Source organism: Rhincodon typus, chromosome 5 (assembly GCF_021869965.1).
Source record: "Rhincodon typus isolate 14 chromosome 5, sRhiTyp1.1, whole genome shotgun sequence".
NCBI classification, from domain to species: domain Eukaryota; kingdom Metazoa; phylum Chordata; class Chondrichthyes; order Orectolobiformes; family Rhincodontidae; genus Rhincodon; species Rhincodon typus.
Genome location: NC_063336.1, coordinates 118,013,059 through 118,035,279, shown reverse-complemented (window position 1 = coordinate 118,035,279; position 22,221 = coordinate 118,013,059). Strand labels below are relative to the sequence as shown.

At 39.2% G+C, this 22,221-nt stretch overlaps 1 protein-coding gene across 7 annotated transcripts in view; it reads left to right on the top strand.

Moving 5' to 3' along the window:
* The window catches only part of dnmt3ab (DNA (cytosine-5-)-methyltransferase 3 alpha b), a 115,960-nt gene that overhangs the window by 75,753 nt on the left and 17,986 nt on the right, over positions 1-22,221 (top strand). For 4 of the 7 annotated variants that reach the window (XM_048596634.1, XM_048596633.1, XM_048596638.1 and 1 more), the window contains one exon: positions 11,335-11,404. In XM_048596634.1, the coding sequence (XP_048452591.1) occupies positions 11,335-11,404 (70 nt within the window). Of the gene's footprint in view, positions 1-6,629; positions 6,794-11,334; positions 11,405-17,120; positions 18,166-22,221 lie in introns of those variants that run through there. The other 3 variants (XM_048596635.1, XM_048596639.1, XR_007262078.1) reach the window with 2 other exon arrangements.

Here is a 22,221-nt window from a genome sequence, read left to right as displayed (position 1 = left end):
ACCCTCCCTCTCATCCTCAACTTCTTTCCCACCTATCTGCCCCACCCATCCCACTGACCAATCCCCACCCCTTACATGCATCCACCTATCACCATTCCACCTATCTATCCCCAGCCCCATCCCTCCTCCCTCTATTATTTCCCAGGCCCCTTCCCCCTCCCCAGTCCTGATGAAGGTCCCAACCTAAAAAGTAGACTCTCCTGCTCCTCCAATGCTGTCTGACCTGCTGTGTTCCTCCAGCTCCACGCTGTATTGACTCTGATTCCAGCATCTGCAGTTCTTGAGATGGGTGCTGTTTACCATGCAAGGTGGCATCATTACTACATACAGACACTTAGGTCTGGGCTACACCAGGAGACATTTTGGATAGGTTACTGATATAGTGTAAAGAACAGGTGTTGAAAGTATGCAGCATCAGTAAATCATAACATCAGTTAGCGTGCATCAGAGATTTATGAACTAATGAGGAGCTGGCCAGTCAGCCACTCAAACCCAATCTCCCACTCAATAAGATCACAGCTGATCTGATTACTCCACATTTGCCACGACCAACAATCACTTTTAACCTCTTTATCAAAAACCTAAAAAGTTTCAAAAACTCTGCTCCTGCTACCTTTTGAAGATCGGTTAGTTGTATCTCCCTCTGAGAGAGAGAATTTATCCCCATCTGTTTTAAATGGGTGATTTTTTATTTTTAAATTTGTCACCAAGTCTTAAAATCTCCTACAACAGGAAACATCCTTCCCAAATCCACCTTGTTAAGACCCTAAGGTTCAGATATGTTTCAATCAATTCGCCTTTTACTTTTCTAAATTCCAGCAGTTACAGACCAAGTCTGTCCAACCTTTCCTCATAAGACAACCTGCACAGCACTGGTATTAGGCTGGTAAACCTTCTCTGAACTGCTTCCAATGCATTTACATTCTTCCTTAAATAAGGAGACCAATACTGTGTACTGTATTACCGATAGGCTCTCACCAATGCAATATATAACTGAAGCATAACTTCCCTACTTCAATAACCAAATCACCTCATAATAAATGATAATGTTCTATTAGCTTTCCTAAATACTTGCTTCTGAGGTTCATGCACAGATACCCAGATCTCTCTGCATCTCAGAAGTCTGCAGTCTCTTGCCATTTTGATAATTTCCTTTTCTATTCTTCCAGCCAAAATGAAAAACTTTACATTTTCCTACATTTTACTCGGTTTGCCGATCTTTGCCCACTTACCTAGCCTATCTTTATTTCTTCATAGCCTCCAGATCTCCTCTTCACACCTTGCTTTCCTACCTTTCTTTGTGTCTTCAGCAAATTTAGCAACTATACCCTCAGTCCCTTCATCTAAGGCATTTATATAAATTGTATAAAAGTTGCAGCTCCAGCATCTTGAACTTTGGCAGATCCCACATGACATCTTGCCAACCAGAAATTGATCCATTTATATCTACTCTCTGCTTCCTGTTAGCGAGTCAGTCTTCTATCCATGCTATTATGTTTCCCCCTACACCACAAACTCTTATTTTCTGCAGTCACCTTTGACTGGGCATATATCAAATGCCCTCTGAAAATCTAATTACATCCTATTTCCCTTTATCCACATCTTCTGTTATGATCTCATTTGGTGTTATTACTGTATGTCAGATCCCAGTCTGAAATATAGCTTCATAGTTAATTTTCTTTTTGTTTTTATTTAGCAAGCTCTTTCACTGAAACACACAAGCGCAATGCTGCAGATTTAGTTTTTAAACAATAAAAATATAAAATTCTATCTATCCCTACACAGTATTCAAATACCAGACATAATTCCCTTGATTATCAAATCTATAGATTTGACTTATTGTTTTTTCCAATTCCTGATCGTGAGTGTCTGGTAGCCTCTTCCTCAAGTATTCACACAACTGAGCTTAGACTTAGATAACAAGGTGCAGAGCTGGATGAACACAGGAGGCCAAGCAGCATCAGAGGAGCAGGAAAGCTGACGTTTCGGGCCTAGACCCTTCCTCAGAAGAATATGACACAAAGAAAGGTAGGAAAACAAGGTGTGAAGAGGAGATCTGGAGGCTATGAAGAAATAAAGATAGGCTAGGTAAGTGGGCAAAGATCTGGCAAACCGAGTACAATGTAGGAAAATGTAAAGTTTTTCATTTTGGCTGGAAGAATAGAAAAGGAAATTATCAAAATGGCAAGAGACTGCAGACTTCTGAGATGCAGAGAGATCTGGGTGTCTGTGTATGAACCTCAGGAAGGAACAGCCTTTCTGCTCCTCTGATGCTGCTTGGCCTGCTGTGTTCATCCAGCTCTGCACCTTGTTATCTCAGATTCTCCAGCATCTGCATTTCCTGCTATCTCTGAGCTTAGACTTACTTGGCTTGAATAAGCACTTCAGAGTTCTAACTGGACATTTCTCATCTGGACATTCAAACTAAACTCTTAAATGAAGGTAACCTATTTCTAAACATTTCTGAACGAAGTCTTTGTTCCAGGAGATCTGTGTTCTTACATTTAACTTCAACCAGGATTCCTGCAAACTGAAACCAATAGGTTTTTCAAGCTATGGGTGTTATCCCAAAGCAAAAATACTCAATTCCTGATCCTTCTAACTGAAGGAAAAACTAATATTCTTCAATATTTTCTCTATCTATATGTAAAACTCACAATTCAAACAAATTCCCATTATTATTCCACTGGCCTGTAGCTTCTGGCTATCTGTCTCCCTTTTTTGAATAGTGGAGTTACATTCACAATTTTGCAATCAGACAGTGGTGAGTTTGTGGAATTTACTAGAAAGCAGTCGACGCCAAAACATTGTATGGTTTCAAGAAAGAATTGGATATAGCTTGTGGGGCTAAAGTGATCAAAGGATATGGGGAGAAAGCGGGAACAGGCTCTTGAGATGGATACCGAACCATGATCACAACGAATGTGAAGCAGGCTCAAAGGGCCGAATGGCCTACTCCTGCTCCTATTTTCTCTGTGTCTTTGTAACATAGTAATTGGGTAGAGCACTTAAACATGATATGGCCAACTGTATATTTTATCTTTTATAGTTGTTTAAAATAGAAAGCTCCATCAACTAGTTTTCTTTAAACAACAAATTGATTGATTTTAGACCTTAGGAACTGATTTAAGGTGATTGATAGAGGAATTTGAAAGGGACACAAGGAAAAGCATTTTCACCCAGCGGGTGGTGTGTGTCTGGAATTAACATCCAAGGTTAGTGGTTTAGGTAGAAACCCTCAACCCATTTAAAAAGAGTCTGGATCTGCACCTAAAGCATTAACCTGCAACTTCATAACAAAACAGTCCAGCTTGGTCATTAATACAAAACGTTTTCCTTGCTTTACTAAAATAGCAATCCTTTCTTCTTTGTATCTCAGCAACAACTTTGAGCTCCTGTGACAAAGTCACTTAAAAACAGATTCCTGACACAGCAATGCTTTTCTATTTGAGTTCCTCTCCCATCCTTATTGCAACCCTGGAGTTGTTTTGACAATCTTTGGAATGGAGGGGTTTACTAGGAATTCGAATTATAAATTATGGTCATAAAGTCATACAGCATGGAGACAGACCCTTCAGGTAAACTCGTCCATGCCGAGCAGATAAGCTAATTAAATCTAGTCCCATCTGCCAGCATTTGGCCTATATCCCTCTAAATCCTTCCTATTCATGTACCCATCCAGATGCCTTTTAAATGTTATAATTGTACCAGCCACCAACACTTCCTCTGGCAGCTCATTCCATATCCCTTCTCCCACTGCGTGAAAAGGTTGCCTCTCCGGTTCCTTCTAAATCTTTCCCCTCTCACCTTAAAGCTGTGCCTTCTAGTTTTGGACTCCCCTACCCTGGGAAAAAGACCTTGGCTATTCACCCTATCCATGCCCCTCATGATTTCATAAACCTTTGTAAGGTCATCCCTCATCCTCCGATGCTCCAGGGAAATCAGCCCCAGCCTATTCGGCCTCTCCCTATGGCTCACACCCTCCAACCCCAGCAACATCCTTGTAAATCTTTTCTGCACTCTTTCAAGTTTAACAACATCCTTCCTATAGCAGGGTCACCAGAATTGAATGCAGTATTCCAAAAGTGGCCTAACCAATGTCCTGTACAGTTGCAATATGACCTCTCAATTCCTATACTCAATGCGCTGACTAATGAAGGCAAGTAAAGCAAACACCGCCTCCACTATCCTGTCTACCTGTGACTCCACTTTCAAGGAACTATGAACCTGTACCTCAACGTTTCTTTGTTTGGCAACACTCTCCAGGTCCTTACCATTAAGTGTACAAGTCCTGCCCTGATTTGCCTTTCCAAAATGCAGCACCTCATATTTATCTCAATTAAATTTCATCTGCTATTCCTCGGCCCATTGTACTCTGAGATAACCTTCTTCACTGTCCACTACACAACCAATTTTGGTGTCATCTGCAAACTAACGAACCATTCCTCCTATAATCACATGTAGATCATTTATATAAAATGACAAAAAGCAGTGGACCCAGCACTGACCCTTGTGGCACACCGTTGGTCACAGGCCACCAGTCTGAAAAACAACCCTCCACCACCACCCTCTATTTAATGTCAGCCTCCTTCCAAGAGACAGCAGGGACAGCTTCATCACCTTGCTGTTCACCATTCAATGTTAGAAAAAAACAGCAGACTGACACCCTGTAATGCATAGAAAAGGAAATGCATTGTCTTTTTCTTTCTCCAGAGAGAAGCAAGTGGAATGTACTTATGCATCTGATCAGAAAGCAAGGACCCCCAATGTGCATTTGATTATACATGTTACCATGTTTAAATTCTGAGATCTACTGTTGTCCAAAAATGATTCCACTCAGAGTCATAGCATCATACAGCACAGAACCTTTGGTCCAACCAGTCCATGCCAACCATAATCCCAAACTAAACTAATCCCACCTGTCTGTGTTTGGCCCATATCCCTCCAAACCTTTCCTATTCATGTACTTATCTAACTGTCTTTTAAATGTAGTAACTGTACCCACATCCACCACTTCCTCTGGAAGTTCCTTCCACACATGAACCACTTGGTGTCAAAAAAATTGCCCCTCATGTTTTTTTAAAATCTCTCTGCTCTTACCTTAAAAATATGCTCCCTCGTCTTGAAATTCTCCACCCAAGGGAAAAGACACCTGCCATCCACCTTATCTATAGCCCTCATTATTTTATAAACCTCTACAAGGTCACCTCTCAACCTCCAACGCTCTCGTGAAAAACATCTCAGCCTATCCAGCCTCTCCTTATATCCAGCAACATCCCGGTAAATCTGTTCAGAATCCTCTCCAGCTTAATAATATCCTTCCTATAACTGGAAGACCAGAACTGTACACAGTACTCCAGAAGAGGCCTCACCAATGTCCTGTACAACCTCAAAATGAAGTCTCAACTCTTTTACTCAAAGGTCTGAGAATCGAAGGCAAGCATGCTAAATGCCTTCTTAGCCATCCTATCTATTTGTGATTCAAGCTTCAAAGAACCCCTAGGTCTCTCTGTTCTACAACACTATCTAAGGCCCCACTTCTAATTATATAAGTCCTGCCTTTGTTTGTTTTACCAAAATGCAATACCTCACATTTATCCAAATTAAACTCCATTTGCCACTCTTCAACCCATTGACCTGATTGATCAAGATCTCTTTATAATCTTAGATAACCTTCTTCACTGTCACCATACTATCTTGGTGTGATCCACAAACTTACTAACCATGCTTCCTGTATTCTATATTCCTATATTTTTGTAAATGACAAACAAAAGCAGTTTCAGCACCAATCCCTGTGGAACTCTGCTGGTCACAGGCCTCCAATCTGAAAAACATCCCTCCACCATCACTCTGTCTCCTGCCATTAAGCCGATTTTGTATCCCACGTGATCTAACTTTACCATGTGGAACCTTGTCAGAGGCTTTGATAAAGTGCATGTAAACAATGTCTACCATTCTGCCATCAATCTTTTTGATTACTTCCTCAAAAAACTCAGTCAAGTTTGTGAGACACAATTTCCCTCACACAGAACCATGCTGACTACCCCTAATCAGTCCTTGCCTTTCCAAGTGCATATAAATCCAATCTTCCAGAATCACTTCCAACAACTTACCCACCAGTTCTGAGGAAGGGTCACCCGATCCGAAACGTTAACTCTGTTTTTTCCTTCGCAGATGCTGCCAGACCTGCTGAGCTTTTCCAGCAACTTTGTTTTTTGTACCCACCACCGAAGTCAGACTCACCAGTCTGTAGCTCCCTGGGGCTTCTCCTTACGTCCCTTCTTATACAAAGGCACATTAGCAACTTTCCAATCATTCACTCCTTAAATGTGTGGATGGTGTGTAAATATGCTCAGCATCTCATAAATAGGTTAATTCCCTCTATTTTAGCACCAAATCTGATGTACTTATTCTGCTGTAATTCACTGTATCATCAACATTTAGGAGACCGTGAGAAACCAGAAGTTAAGACCACAAGAAATAGGAACAGTAGTAGGGCCATTCAGCCCAAGTCTGCTCTGCCATTCAGTAGGATCATGGCTGATCCGATATTCCTTTTATCAGCTTTCCTGCCCTTTCTCTATAACCGTTGATTCCCTGACTGATCAAAATCTATCTATCTATCTCAGCCTTAGACATACACGAGTTGGTTACTGGCTGACAAGAGCTATTCAATAACCACCTGACACTTGAATCTGGTCGACAGCCCACAGGCATTTGGGCAGAAGCCATGCTGCCATATAGAATATCTGGAAGCTGGGATCTTAACAGCAGTCCTGCAATATACATCCGAGTATGTGTCAAAGTTCATCATGGTCTTCTGCATCAGGCAAAATCTAAATATTATAAGGGCAAAGCTGTGTTGTTACGTGCATAGAAAGAAAAGAAATGAGGAAGGGAGCAGGCGACCAGATTCTTGGGGAGATATTTTTAAAATCAACTTGTTGAGATGTGTTATGACACTTTTCTGGGGATATGGGACTTGAACCCAGGTCTCCTGGTCCAGAGATAAAGACACTAACACTGCACCACAAAAGCCCCTAAGACACTCAGGGTAGATTGTTTTGTTTAAAATCTACCTGTTCAGATGTGCTATAAAACACGTCTGGAATGGCCTCCTAGCAGATATTTTCTCATCAGCCTGCTCAGTGGTATTCTTACACACTTCTGGAGCAGATGGGTCTTAAACTCAGGACAATTCACTCAGAGGTAGGGATTTTACCATGAGCCACAAGAGCCCCCAGGCCACCTGGCAGAGACATGAACCTGGTCTTCTTAACTCAAAGGTAGGGACACTACCTGCACCATAAGAGCCCCAGGCTTCCTGGCAATGTCCTAGGCGAAATGACCTTCAGCTGTATTATCCTGTCACCATAACCTCGAAAGTGTGGAAGTTCACCGACAGTTGCATGATGTTCAGTTTCAATGGCAATTTTGTAGATACCATAAACCCACCAGACTGATCTCAAAACTCCAAGACCCGGGTCTCAGCTCCACTGTCTGCAACTGGATCCTCAGGTTCCTAACCCATAGAAGTCCATCAATGAAGATAGACAACTGCACCATCTCCACGATAAGCCTCAACACTGGAACCCCCCAAGGATGCGTTCTCAGCTTCCTACTGTACTCCCTGTACACCCACAACTGAGTTGCTAAATTCCAAATGAATGCCATCTACAAGTTTGCTGATGACACTACCCTAGTAGGACAGATATCTAACAACGACGAGTCAAAATACAGAAAGTAGATAGACGGCTTGGTGACACGGTGCAATAAGAACAACTCTCAATGTAAGCAAAACTAAATAACTGATCATTGACTTCAGGAAGAAAGGAGGAAAACACACCCCCATCTACATCAACAAAACTGAGGTTGAGAGCATCAAGTTCCTAGGAGTGACGATAACCAACAACCTGCCCTGGACTTGCCACATAGGTGCAACGGCCAAGAAGGCACAACAACGCCTCTTCTTCCTCAGGCGGCTCAGGGAATTTGTCATGTCTATAAGGACCTCACCAACTTTTACAGATGCACCACAGAAAGCATACTGTCCGGGTGTGTAATGGCCTGGTATAGCAACTGTTGTGCCCAGGACTGTAAGAAACTACAGATGATTGTGTACACTGCCGAGACTGTCATGGAAGCCAACCTCCCATCCATGGACTCCATTTACACTTCTCACTACCATAGAAAGGACGCCAATATCATCAAAGACCCCTCCCACCCTGGTAATACTCTCCTACAGCCTCTTCCATCAGGCAGAAAATACAGAAGGTTGAACACATGGACCAACAGCTTCTTCTCTGCCATTATTAGACTGATGAATGGACTCTCTAACTTCAAGTAATGCTGATCTTGCTTCATGCACCACCTGTGCAGTGTAACCTGTGTGCCTCACTCTGTCTAAGCACCCATTGATCTGTATGTCCTTGCTTACTGTGATCTGCCTGTACTGCTTGCAAACAAAGCTTTTCAATGTACTTAGGTACATGTGACTACAATAAATCAAGTCAGATAACAAAGCACTCTGTGTCCACCACATGCAGCAACACCTGGACAGTATTCAGGCTAGGGTTGATAAGTGACAAATCACATTTGCACTACACAAACAACAGGCAATGACCATCTCCAACAAGAATCTAACCATCTGCCCTTCACTATTTACAACATACACTGCAGCAACTCACCAAGGTTTCTTCAAGACCACCTCCCAAAACTGCAACCTCTGCCACCTGGAAAAAGAAAGTCTACAGGTGCTTGGAATTCTCATCACCTTACAAGTGCTCTTCCAAGGCACAAACCATCCTGGTTTGGAAATAAATCTCTGTTCCTTTAAAATCCTGGAACTCCCTACATAAGAGCAGAATGGAGTACCTACACAATATGGACCTCAGCAGTTCAGTACGTTGCTTATCACTACCTTCCCAAGGGCAGTTAGGCTTGGACCATTAATATTGTTCTTCTCAGAGATACAATACATGCCCTTATTGATTGATTTTCAGTTATTGGCTCATGTAATGTAGTACCAGTAATGCAACCTTAATTCCTCAATGATCAATAATCACACACCTTACCATCCCTCTGGCACTGTCACAAGATTGAATGGAAGATAATCCACGTCACTTGTTATTGAGGATATTGAATTTTGGTTCCCCTGTGTCTCATTTAGCAGCTTTCATCACTGAATCTTCATTAATGCATTTTAATAGATTTGGGATTTGAATAATCAAAATCAATTAAAGAATTCAAGCAAAACCTTATAACTTTGTCAGCTACCTGATCTTTGCCATTGGTAATGTCAAGGGAAATGTGCTATGTTAAAAATATAATAAAAAAAATAAGAAATGTAATCATATTTAAAAATAAAACAATTAGTTTCTAACTGAATAGATCTTTTAGTTGGTGATTTCATCTAATTAGATAATGATGTCAGCAGAATTTGCTGTAAGTACTCAGCAGGTATGTTAATATCTGGAGAGATGTCTTAAATATTAACTCTGTTATTCTCTGCACAAACCCTGCCAAACCTGCTGAGTATTTCAGGTATTTTCTGTTTTTATTTTAGATTTCCAGCTTTCTGGTTCTAACAGACCCCAAGTGAGCTCCAGGTTGGTTCACATAACCAAAAAGGAGGTTGAACGAGTGGACTTTTTTTTAAGCATTGATGTGAGATTAGAGTCAGAAGTATCAGTTCTTGGTTAAGATGAGGAAGTTGGGTTTTTATACAGTTAAATTCCAAAGAAGGATGAGCTAAATGAACAAATCTGTGGAAGTCTTGTGGGAGTGTCCCAACCTGTGAGCCAGAATCCCTAGGTTCAAGTATCCAGCAGGATTGGTTGATCACAGAAGCAGTGTTCATAACACAGTTAAACAGGCTGAACAGCTTGAAAATCCTTCACCACTTCCTCATTGTTCCTCAAAGGGACTAAAATATGCATGAAGGTACCTAAAGAAGAATACCCAAATAAATTTTCTTGTTTGCACTTGTCATTGTGATGTGATAGAGTCAAGGAAAAATTGGTGTGAAATGTTGGGTGCAAAATATGCTGAATGCTTCAGGCTGTTCAATAGTTTAATGTATCTCTATGGAAGATATTTTTTACAATGGATTATTGTGCAGAATAAAAATAAATTTTGTTTGGTTGTGCTGATACACATGCAGATGCAAATCCATAGCTGAGATGTGCTAACTCAGAATTTAGCAGAGCTTGGCTCAGTTACATACTGCCTCCACCAGTTGTGTCAGAAAGACGTTACTTCATTTCTTGTTAACATGCACTGGATTGCTTTCAGAAGTAGGCTCAGAGCCAGGGACCTGTCCAAATCAATGCTTCTAATTTTAAAAGTTTTAGATTCATATAGTTAATATTTGACTGAATGAGCAGATATATCTGTACCTTCACATAGGTTCAAACACCTTCCTCACTTAGAAATTAATGGTGGGGATAATTCAATAATTCCCAGCAGCAACTGACCTGGAGTAGGTGGCAATTAAAACAGAAAGCCATTTACCCTCATTTCTTGAGTTTTTTTTTTTAGGGAAAGTTTAACATTTATGTTATCTGTTTTTAAATTTTCATTTGTAAACATCATGTAGAATCTGAAGCTGTATTAATTATAGCAAAAGAACCAAATCAGCACACAGTGCAATTTAATATTATATCAATTAGAAGACATGAAATTAAAGCTTAAAGAAAGGGCTAAAAAGAAAAGTTTTTGAAGAGAAACAAGCTACAACAATGTAAAGCTCCATTTATATAGTTCCTTTCATGCAGCAAAACAGCCCAAGGCACATAGGAAGAACTATAATGTAAAGCATTTGTTACATCAAATTACGGAAGGTGCTATAAAGGCAGATGACCAAAAGCCTGGGCAAAGAGGTAGATTTTAAGAAACACCTTAAAAGACAAGAGATAGGTGGAGGGGTTTTGAGTAGGAATTCCAGAACTTAGAGCCAAGCCAGCTGAAAGCATGGTCACCAATGATAGATCAATTAAAATTAAGAATGCATCAGAGGCTAGAACTGGAGGAACATTTCGGCCGCAAGCCTTAGAGCTGAAGGAAGTAGATGGGAAGGAATGAGACCATGGAGGAATCTGAAAATGAATGAAAATTTTGAAGTGAGGCATTGATAGACCAGCAGTTAAACAAAGTCAGCCAGCACAAAGAAGCAAAGACACATAGGAAGCTTTCTTCATACCTCAGTTACATATTCATGGCCTGTGAAATCAGGAAAGTGTTTAGAACTGTGTTTAGAATTTATGTCTATCTGTACAATGTAATCAAGTTTAATTCTGATTGTGCCAAACCAACTAACAGTTCTTTCTCTTTTAGACCATTGGTTGCCATGTATAATGATAAGCTTGATCTTCAGACATGTCTGGAGCACGGCAGGACAGCAAAGGTTAGTGCAAATAATCTTCAAAATAATTTTTTATCCGCTGTATAAAAATGAACTATTGAAGGGGAGCTTGCAAAGTGGCTCATCTGTTGCCATTCAGATGGTTATTTTTGAAATGATAAAAATTGTAAGCTATATTTTATTAATTTTCTACCTATTTTACATGGCACATTTCACACAATCTAATGCAACAGAATAATAAGGCACATTACTTATTTCTCTACCAATACTATCTGTTTCTGGTTGCTATGAGGGAGTCTTTCTTTGTAGAAATACCACATATCTATTCAATGGCTATCTAATAATAAAGTATTTGAGCTTCTTCCTCCCTCCCTCTAGGAGATCCCAGGCAGGAAATGATAACTGTTATTAATACAAAAATTGGAAAGTCATTAGACTGAAGATTATTGGATCAAGCATACACGCAGCTGCATTTACTGCTTCAGACACAGTCTGCTGAGGATACTAAACAAAGTTTTTCAGGAAGATCATTTTAATCTAAGCTGCTTAGTGCAAAACTAATGCACAATTTTACACTCCATTCACCCAATTTTACTTTTTGTTTATATGCAATGGGTAATAAAGTTGGATGGAGTGAATCATGGGCACTCAATCTGATCCTATTGCTCTCTGTTAAGTAGGTTAGACTACCCCCACCTGTCACTCTGCTTGGCTACAGAGTTCTGTAATCCTAATGAATCCTACAAATGAGAAAAATATGAAGACACTGCATAACTTCTTTGAGACTATTATGTTAATTACAAAAGAAAATTAAATACTTTTCTTCTATTTTCAAACTAAAAGTAAATGTTAAACAATGTTGCCCAGTCCTAACTAGGTAGCACAGCGTTAATAACTGGACCATCAGCATCATATAGTCGATAAAGTGAATGATGTACATTAACAAGAATATACAGGCTTTAATCTTCATTAATAGCATTCCTGTTGCACAGCATCACATGTCCATTCTCCAGCCCATTGAAGATTTTCTATCAATTATAAATTTTGTGTGCTAAATTGCTGGATTACCCTGCAATCAGAAATGTTTTCAAGGCAAGTATTTGTACAGTTACCCATGTCTTTTAGTCTTCTGGTTTTAGATTTAGATCTCCAGTTTGGAAGCAGATGTTTTGAGTAAAACTTCCTTTCTAAGCGAACAGGAATTTCTCCTCCCTGACATGAATAAATTTCCTGTTTTCATGCATAATGTTAAATCAGATAAGTTTGGCATATTTTCAAACTGTCTTCTTATACTGTTCTCACCACTTTCAATACAGTTGAAGAAAAGTGGTTGAGAGACCACAATAAATATATTCATATCATAAATAACAATGAATTAATATGTACTTTCCCATTTGTACAAAATCAAATGTTATCAGTAAAGGAAGCCGAGATCTGATAAAGGTAGTGAATGCTGCTGAAATAGATTGAGGTCAAACTTTGTATGAAATTAGAGACTCACATTTCATGAATGGATTATAATCACTTTGTGGTGTCCCTTTCTGAAACAGAGTTATACTCTGTCTTAAAAAAGTCTTATGTACTTTATGGCTGCAAATTATAATCTATACTGAGTTAAATAGAAATAAAAATCTTATTTATTGATGCTGCTTTAAAGGCACTCAGCTTTGCACCATTACTATTTGATTAAACTCACCAAATACTTCCTGCCCTTTGTTCATGAGGCTAGGATCAAATTCCATACAGTATGCAAGATGAGAGGAGAAATAAGAGGTGAGACCACAGCTAATTCATCTAGTGTATTTGTATCACTACACAGAAAGGAAACTTAAGTTGCAGACTGTTTAATGGTCTGTAATTTATAAAATAATGCAGACCAGAATTGCAATTATTTCACTTACAAGTCATCACTCTGCTCACTGGCCTATCACTCTGCTCCAAAAAAATTCTATTAGAGATAAAAGAACAAGACCAGATTCAGCTTTTAAAATAGTATCTTATACAAATTGAGTATAATTTGTTAGCATTCAAATGAATACTAACGAGGAAAAGTTCTGAATTTTTGATCATGTTAAGTCACAGTGAATTGTCAAAAGAGAGTGTGAGATAATTAGGCTAAACAAACAAAGTATTTTAAAATATCTACAAGGAATATTTTGTCAGTGGACATTGTACAGTTCTGTAATCTGACTCTTGAGATGGCACCTTTTAACATTGAATACGGTAACATGTTATCCTTTGCTGTAAATCACCATTTCTAGCACCTAGGTATTTCTCCTGGGTGGAGCATAGTTCTTAAACATGCTTTTACAACTTTTGGAACCATGTTGAATTTTTGATTTCTATTATTCCAAGCCAAAAAACCCTTTAAATTATTGGAAGAAATGCATCTGATCCATTGAAGCTTGTTTGCAGCTCTTCACAATGCCTGGGTTGCTTGTTTATGCCATTCTTTGGTGTCAGTGTGTATCATTTCCTTAAAAATAAAGCTTCTCAATAATCGCTGAATTTTTACTAAAATGATAACGAGAAGTTTACATAAGAAACAGTGACACCAATCATAGGAAATGAACATGCGCCAAGGCAAACCTCTTTGCCTGGTGTCACCCAATCATGTCTGCATTACTATTTTATTGATGAAATATATAGGCTAAGTTATACAAAGATGAATGCGTACCATCAACGATACTTACCCTTGAATTCCCTGTCCTTTATCTTTGCATAACATATCCCTGTTTGTCAAACAAGGAACCAATTTGTTTGAGTCTTTTGTTTCTCCAGGGGAAGGTGTGCTACATTCCCAGTGTCAGCATCCTTAGATTAATATCACTATGCACTTGTGCCATATTGCAATTTTTCTTGTCACTGTGAAACTAGATGTTTAGAAAAAAAATCCCACTGGTAGTTCACATTAACATCCAATAGAACAAATCTGAAAAAAAGAATCAACAATCCCTGCTTTTCCAACTATGGTTATTAAAAGCAACTTTTATAATGCACAGTAACAATTTTAACCTGCTACCTGTATTAACTTTGATTTCCAAATACTCTATTATGAGAAGAGAATGTTTCATTAACTATGGCCTGTAGCCATTGATGTAAGTCATTAGCTGCAGTTTGAGTGTAGTCTGGTGCTTACTCCACACTTGATCAAAATGGCTGAAACTTCCAGACATAATACTCCATGTTATCTTCTTATCATTTGTTTTCTGGCCAGAATCAGCTTTTTATCTTTAGGTGCAGCTTTGTCACTACTTCTGGAGATAGGCATTTGAAGGACAATTAGGGCTGTTTCCATGATTAGGTACTCCTCTGAGGGCATGACTCATTACAGAACTGTATCCCTTAATTTTTCCATCTATTTATCTTTTAAAAATGCAAAGTTTACAGTTTGCAGTTGTTCAACCTGGAACACTATTCCTCATTAGAAGCTCTTAAACTGAAATTCAGCCCTAATATGCCTTAACTAAAATCACAAAAGCTTGCTAATCACCATTAACCATTCAGAATTTTTTTAAATGTATTTTTATCTCCTGGTTTGTGTATAAATTTATTAAAATCACAATTCTCTTTAAAATAATGAGATTGGTAAGCATTTCACGTATTTCTATTATCCAAACTGAATTTATAGCTCCTAGATTTCCATTGGAGTGAACTTCACTCTTTGATACTGGGAAAATTAGAGAACATTTTACGTTAAACTTGGGCTGAAATCGACAGAAGTTAAGAATATAAGAAAGCAGTGAAGAAAGGGATAGCACGGTGGCTCACTGGTTAGCACTGCTGCATCACAGCACCAGGGACCCAGGTTTGATTCCAGCCTCTGATGACTGTCTGTATGTAGCTTGGACATTCTCCCTGTGTCTGCATGGGTTTCCTCCAGGTGCTCCAGTTTCCTCCCACAGTCCAAAGATGTGCAGGTTAGGTGGATTGGCCATGCTAAATTGATCATAGTGTGCAGGCTAGGTGGGTTAGCCATGGGAAATGTAGGGTTACAGGGATAGAATAAGGGTTTGATCTGGGTGGGATGCTCTTCAGAGGGTTGGTGTGGGCTCAATGGGTCAAATGGCCTTCTTCCACACAATAGGAGTTCTGTGGTTCTATGAAAGGCTGTGTTTAGCCAATTACATTCTTTTGTACCAGGAATCATCCATAATCTACCATATCATGGGCACTATCCTGTTCATTAATCTCATTACAATGCAGAAATGCTTCCTTATTCCCAGTTGGTAGTCCAGAACATTTCATCCATTCCAACATCTTTACTTGTCAATCCTGGTCATAAACATTTTCCTCTCTGACCCGCAAACATCAGAAACAGAGAACATTTGTGCCCTTTGGACACCTTGATCATGAGATAATACAGATCACTTTTCAAAGAGCTTTCCCTCAACATTCAGTCTGGGTTTCTGTACCTCCCACAACACCAAATACGACTTAACTAAAGTCGCACACAACATTCTCTATGACCAGGACTATCCGTCTTTTCTTCTTCCATGTATAATGTTGACCTGGTTTGAGAATAATAATTGCCTTTATTTTTGTTTAAAAAATGTAAAATCAAAATAAAGCACACTGTGCTGTAGAACTTCAATTTTGGCAGGAGTGCAAATGGGTGTTATTTTGTTGGCTGCCTGATATCCACCCAACATGGTATTCACTTTCATTGGCTTTAGTAAAATTGAATACCAGGTGAGATTTATAACAGATGGCCAATGAAATACTGCCCATTCTGCACTAATTCCAAGGCTAACTTTTCTCCCCATTTCTTTGAGGTATGTTAACACTGGAAATGATACGTCCTTCCTTCCTTCCCACAAGAATCAGTGGACTGTGCAGGAGAGTGAATTTGGACAACTCTCCCTCTGATTATCTTCAGTCCCTCAGGAGAACTATTGATCTATCAATATTTTTTTTCTTTGTACATTGGGTGACACAAAAAACAGGTGCAGCTGTAGCAAGGACAGATGTCTTATAAAATTGACTTTAGCAGTTGCTCAGAGACCAAAACAGTACGGAAAAATCATACTGAGCTACCAATGGCCAGATCAGAAATGTCTGATAGTGTATTGTAACCTGGTTCGAGAAGTGATGGTTACTTGTACATTTGAAGTTCTGCATACTAGGAATGGAGCTCTAGATGACCACTGTCTGGAGAGGCAGGAGAACCGGTGTGTTAAGCTTCGCCGCTGTATTCTGTGTAAATTTGTTTGAATTGATACAGAATATTGAGGGCAAATCAGCAGATCTTATGTTCCTGGCTTAAAAGCGGAATTTTGGCTTGAGCTGTCAAGAGTGGGCTGGGTAGAAGACTGACAGTCTGGCCCCATCCTTCTAATGTTCTGAAAGGTGGATTCTGGAGTGGAATAAGGTATATTCTCATTCTTTCCCTGGTCTGCATGGCTTTGGACTAGACTAGGTCCAACAACAGGCAATATATTTTGTCTGTAGCCTCCCTAATAGGGCAATAATGTTCCATCACATGGCAGCTATGGGCTTTGTAGAACAAACAGTTTACTGCTGGTGACAAATAGGGCCAAGCTTTCTTGAGGAACCCCAATCTGCCAACTTTCCCACCTATCCAAGGAGCTAAGCTGAGTTTACAGTCTTGTAGAGTAAAGGTGGGTGGGCTACATTAGACTTTCTTGACCGAGTAATTGACTTGATTTACTCAGCGTTGAAGGTAACACACCGTTTTTCCGCCCACTGTCCAATTCTGTCTATTCCTGCAGTGATTCAATCGCTGCTTGTCTTTCAGATGGGGAGTTAACCACTCTATAGAGGGTTGTTTCATCAGCAAAGAGAACATCACTTTTGATGACATCCACCAAGTCACTGATGAAGAAAAGAAATAGAGTGGGGCCAAGCACAATTGCCTGAAGGACCCCTGCGTAGGTGTTGAGTTAAGAAGATGAGCATCCAATAACCATGACCTGGTGTTTACATCTTTGAGGAACAGTTGTATCAAGTTAAACAGCTCAGCAGATATGCCACATGAGGCCATCTTCTCAGTGAGGAAGGGATACCATACCCTCTTGAAGGTCCAACAATGTCAGAGGCTACTGCACTAATTTCATACTGGACAACAACAGAATCACTCCATTTATGGGATCTTGAGGATGAGAGCATCGGGAGACAACGGCTTTATTCTAAAGCTAAATTATCAAACAGATAGTAGATTACTGTGATTGAGATGTTTTAACAGCTTCTCATTTACCATGGTTTCCATGAGCTTTAATACTTCAGCTAGTAGAGATGCTACCTTGCTTTTCCTGGGATCTGACTTTGATCCCTTCTTGCTGATAGTAACTTGGTGCAACTTATTGTTCACCATGGCGAGGTTGTGAACTCAGCATCTCGACAATCATTGACTGGAATCCATGTCTAGCAACTCTGTGTGAAGGTGTATTTGGATACCAATTTCTGTGCCATAATAATACTTCTGAACTTTGTCTCTTGATTTTTCATGTCATATTTTATGATTCAATCAAGAGCATGATGATGTCATTATGTGTAAAATGCAGTGAGTTCACAATTTCAGGAGTGCAGTCAAAAGGACACAACAACTTTTAAGGTAGAAACTTCCACACAGAGTGGATCTTTCTCAATCGCTTCTGGCTTACTTCTGAATAGAACTGTGGACTGGTATGGGAACTGGTCACCTTTCAGCCTGTTCGACCAGGGAGTGCTATGAGAAGCAAAAAGAATAGGCGAAATCCCTTTTCTTAAAGTGTGTTTTCATTTTAAAGTTGCTTATATTTTCATACCACAATTAATAATAAAAACTATTTATGAAGTCTGAATGAAATGTGTTTTTGCAAGTTCCTGTCGTTGGCTGTTTTTTTTACTTTTAAACTTTTTATCTTTTAAAAAATGCCCTTTCTGATTCTGAGTTAAATCAAAGCCACTTCAGCTCATTAGAAAATCTTAAAAACTGTACACTTCTAAGTCTATGAGAAGTCTGAGCTAAATAAGCACGACTTCCTAAGTAGTAACCCGAGCCAATCTGAGCTTGCATTCCAAAAAAACCAACCAAGTACATATGAACTTGGATTTGGAAACTAGATTTGCATTAATTCATAGCACATATCACACCGTATTCAAGTAATCCTCTACAAAGAGACTGCTTGCACTGATATTGGTACAATATTTATGTGCTTGCTAGTCTGTATATCAAATTGGGATGCAAATACTCAGCTTTTACTGTTTTCAACACGATAAAACTTTTCTTTATAAGCCTATTGAGTATGGTGCAGGCAGAATTTTACCCACATTATGGATGTATTCCTGACTGCCCCTCTCAAAGCCTGGAGTCATCAGGATTTGAATGTATTGAAATATGCTTGCATTATTAAACCTGCAACGCCAACATTCCAGAAGAAACTCAGAAGATTTGAATGGCTGTGGGATCAGTGTGCTACTCCAAAAAAATTGATGCGAAAATTTTGCTTCCTTTATTCAGTGAGCTGAATTTCACACTATAGTAGCTTGTACAGATATCTCTGACACCCAGGTTCCTTAGCAGATAAATAGACAATTACTTCATGTGATAGCAATCCTTTGTTTGGATGCAACAATTTCAGCAATCATACCATGTGCTTTCCCACAAATGGACTAGAAATTTTGACAATGGGTAAAAAGGCCTGAACATGGAATTGTTGGTCTTGCCCCCCACACTGTATCCACTGTATCTCAGAATTTGGGAGAAAATGTAAGGGAATTTAGGTTTGAAGACCATTGAAGTCTATAGTCATTTATTTGTGGGTAGATATAAACCTTAAAAGCAATACACAGTTTAAGTTATTCAGATGTTGACATTTTGAGTTGCTCCATTTCTACAGAACAGCATTGGCAATTCATTAGCTGAATGTCTGCAATTACCCAGGATTCTCTCCACAGGGAAGGACCATGGAATTCACCCTTATATTTATAGAATGTGCATGTACTCAATTCAGCTTGTGAATTTACACGCATTCATTTTTTTAACGGTTATTTTATGTGATGATATTCCTGAAATTGGTTTGGTGAGATAAATACAGTATCAATTTCTGTGATCCTTGTACAAGAACACCCAGGCTAAAGTGATCAAAGGGTACGGGGGAAAAAACGGGAACATGATATTGGTTTTGATGATCAGCCATGATCACATTGAATGGCAGAACAGGCTTGAATTGCCTACTCCTGATCTTAATTTATATGTTTCTTTGTCCTGTTGAATATCAACATTTCCAAAATTCTAATGTTTAAAAATAATACTCTACTTTTCTCTTCAATCCTTGTAATGTGAACAACTTCTCCACATTATATTCCATCTGGTGCATTCTTGCCCACTTGCATTCTTGTCTATATCTCTTTGCAGACTCTTTGTGTCCTCTTAAGAACTTATGTAATTAAATATTTTCCCAGTTGGCTTTTTATCAGCAGTGTATGTAGATATATTGCATTTAGTATCCACATCAAAGTCATTAATGTAGATTGTGAATAGCAGTGATCCTTGTTTTACTCCACTTGATACAGCCAATCATGACCCATTTATTACTTTCTTCCTGTTTCCTGTACATTATTCAATCCTCAATCCATGTTAATATATAACCCCTCCCCCATCTATGACCCCTGACTATTGTTACATAACCTTCTTGTGTCATCTTAATTATTGTTTTGAAAATCCAGACATACTGTGTCTATTTGTTTCGCTTTATTACCCTGCTTGTTCCAACCTCAAAAAGAGCTATAGGATTTGTTTAAAAAATTGTTCCCCTTTGTAAAACTGTGCCCAATAATATAATTTTCTGGATGCCCAGTGACCAAGACGTAATAATAGATTCTAACATTTACTGATGTCAGATGTCTGTACTTCCTGGTTGCTCTCTCCTTCCTTTCATGAGTAGCAAGGTTACATTTGCTACTTTCCAATGTTTGGGCACAGTATGATGTGAGATTACTGAAAAGAATGAAAATAGTGACACTGGGTAATGTGTTGCTTGTGTTCAAACCGTGCCTGGATAGATAGATGCAACTTACTGTAAATTAAATGTTACTTAATTCTGGTGTGAAGTTGTAGTAGACCCATGTTCAGGAACTTAAATAACATGCCATTAGGTAAGCTAAACTATTACTCAGTGTATGCAACCTGGTCAGTTCATGAACTTCAAATGTCACATTGAATACATATTTGCAAAATGGCTATTTAGCAATTTACCATGGACCCTGCAATCCACACCATGCTACACTTTTCTATCCCCTGTAAAGAGTTACTTTGGCAGTGATCTCAGCTGGCTCCCTTCATTGCCTTGTCATTACACTCAGACCTAAATGCCAAATGTAAAGTGCTTTAGGACATTGAAGTGGACAAGTTATTATCATAATCATTGTACACAGATTATTCAGTAACTCATCTCATTTTGGGAGTTTTACCATGCATACATTAACTGTTGACAACAGTAACACTACTCCCAAATGGAATTGATTAAAGTATTTTGTTATATGGTGCTGATCTTTTGATTAACCTTATTTCCTGCAAGGTTCTTTGGTTTCCTATAATACTTAGGACAACACTACATGCCCAAAATGCTTATATGATGCTTGATGCATTTGCACAGATGATTATGTGTGTGTATTTTGATTTTCAGAGGGAAGTAAAATATTTTGTGGACTGACGATAGTGTTGCTGAATGCAAACCAAGCAGTCATGTTCTGGAATGATAGAATCCAAAGATGCTGCACTGTGCTGCAGCTTAGCTATTTACATGATGTTACCAATCAGTATTATATCCAACTTTGTTAAACATAAATTGTGGAAATATTGACGTCAAAGTTATTTGTGCTTTTTAGATCGCTCTACAAACAAATACTTGACAGTTCAATGATATATGTGCAAATAGTTTGAGAATGTATTTTTTTTACATCACACGCACATGCTTGTTGTGAAGTTTCTTGGGAGTGCATGTTTATGTCAGGAATTTTATGCACTCCCAGAAGCAAGCAGGGAGGCAGAGGTGGGAATGAAATTGGGTAGGATTGCAGGGGCTCCCATGCCCATTACCTGCCTGACTTAACTAGTATTTTGCTCTGAGGCCAAGAGAGGCCATTTACTGCTAATTACCGGCCACATGACGACCTCTTCCCACTGCTGCTAGTATGTTCCCAGGGCCAGGGAGGAGCTCACTCCACATAATAAGGCCACTAAATATACCCAGCGACTTGAGTGCGGTCTCCAATTCAGGTACTGGCCTTTTTTGTACTGAAAGTATTGAGAAGTAGGTTCGTACAGTACACACAGGGATGTTACAGCCAAAAGGAAAGGAAACTTTAATATCATCCTGGGCAAATTCAAAGCCAGAATCAAAAAGCCAAAACATGCTGTACAAAACCACATTATTGACCAGTTCCTCACAGATTCACCTTTTTTTCCTAAATTCACAGTTAAAAATTGTTGTTCTCAATCTTTCCCAAATCTTCTTTTTTGACTGTTGGAAACAGAACCTAAAAACCTGCACCGGTTTTACTTTTAATTTGACTTGATAGATGTGTACAAAATGATCAGAGGTATAGATAGAGTGGACAGCCAGAGACTTTTTCCTAGGATAGAGGTAGCTATTATGAGGTGGCATAGTTTTAAAGTGAGTGGAGGTAGATATAGGGGAGACATCAGAGGTGGGTTCTTTACTCAGAGAGTGGTCGGGGCGTGGAATGCATTGCTGGAGAGGGTAGTGGAGTCGGCCTCATTAGGGGCATTTAAGCAGCTATTAGGTAGGCATATGGATGATAGTACAAGGTAGGGGTGGAGGTTAGATAGACCTTGGGATTAGGGTAAAAGTTCGGCACAACATCGTGGGCTGAAGGGCCGGTACTGTGCTGTA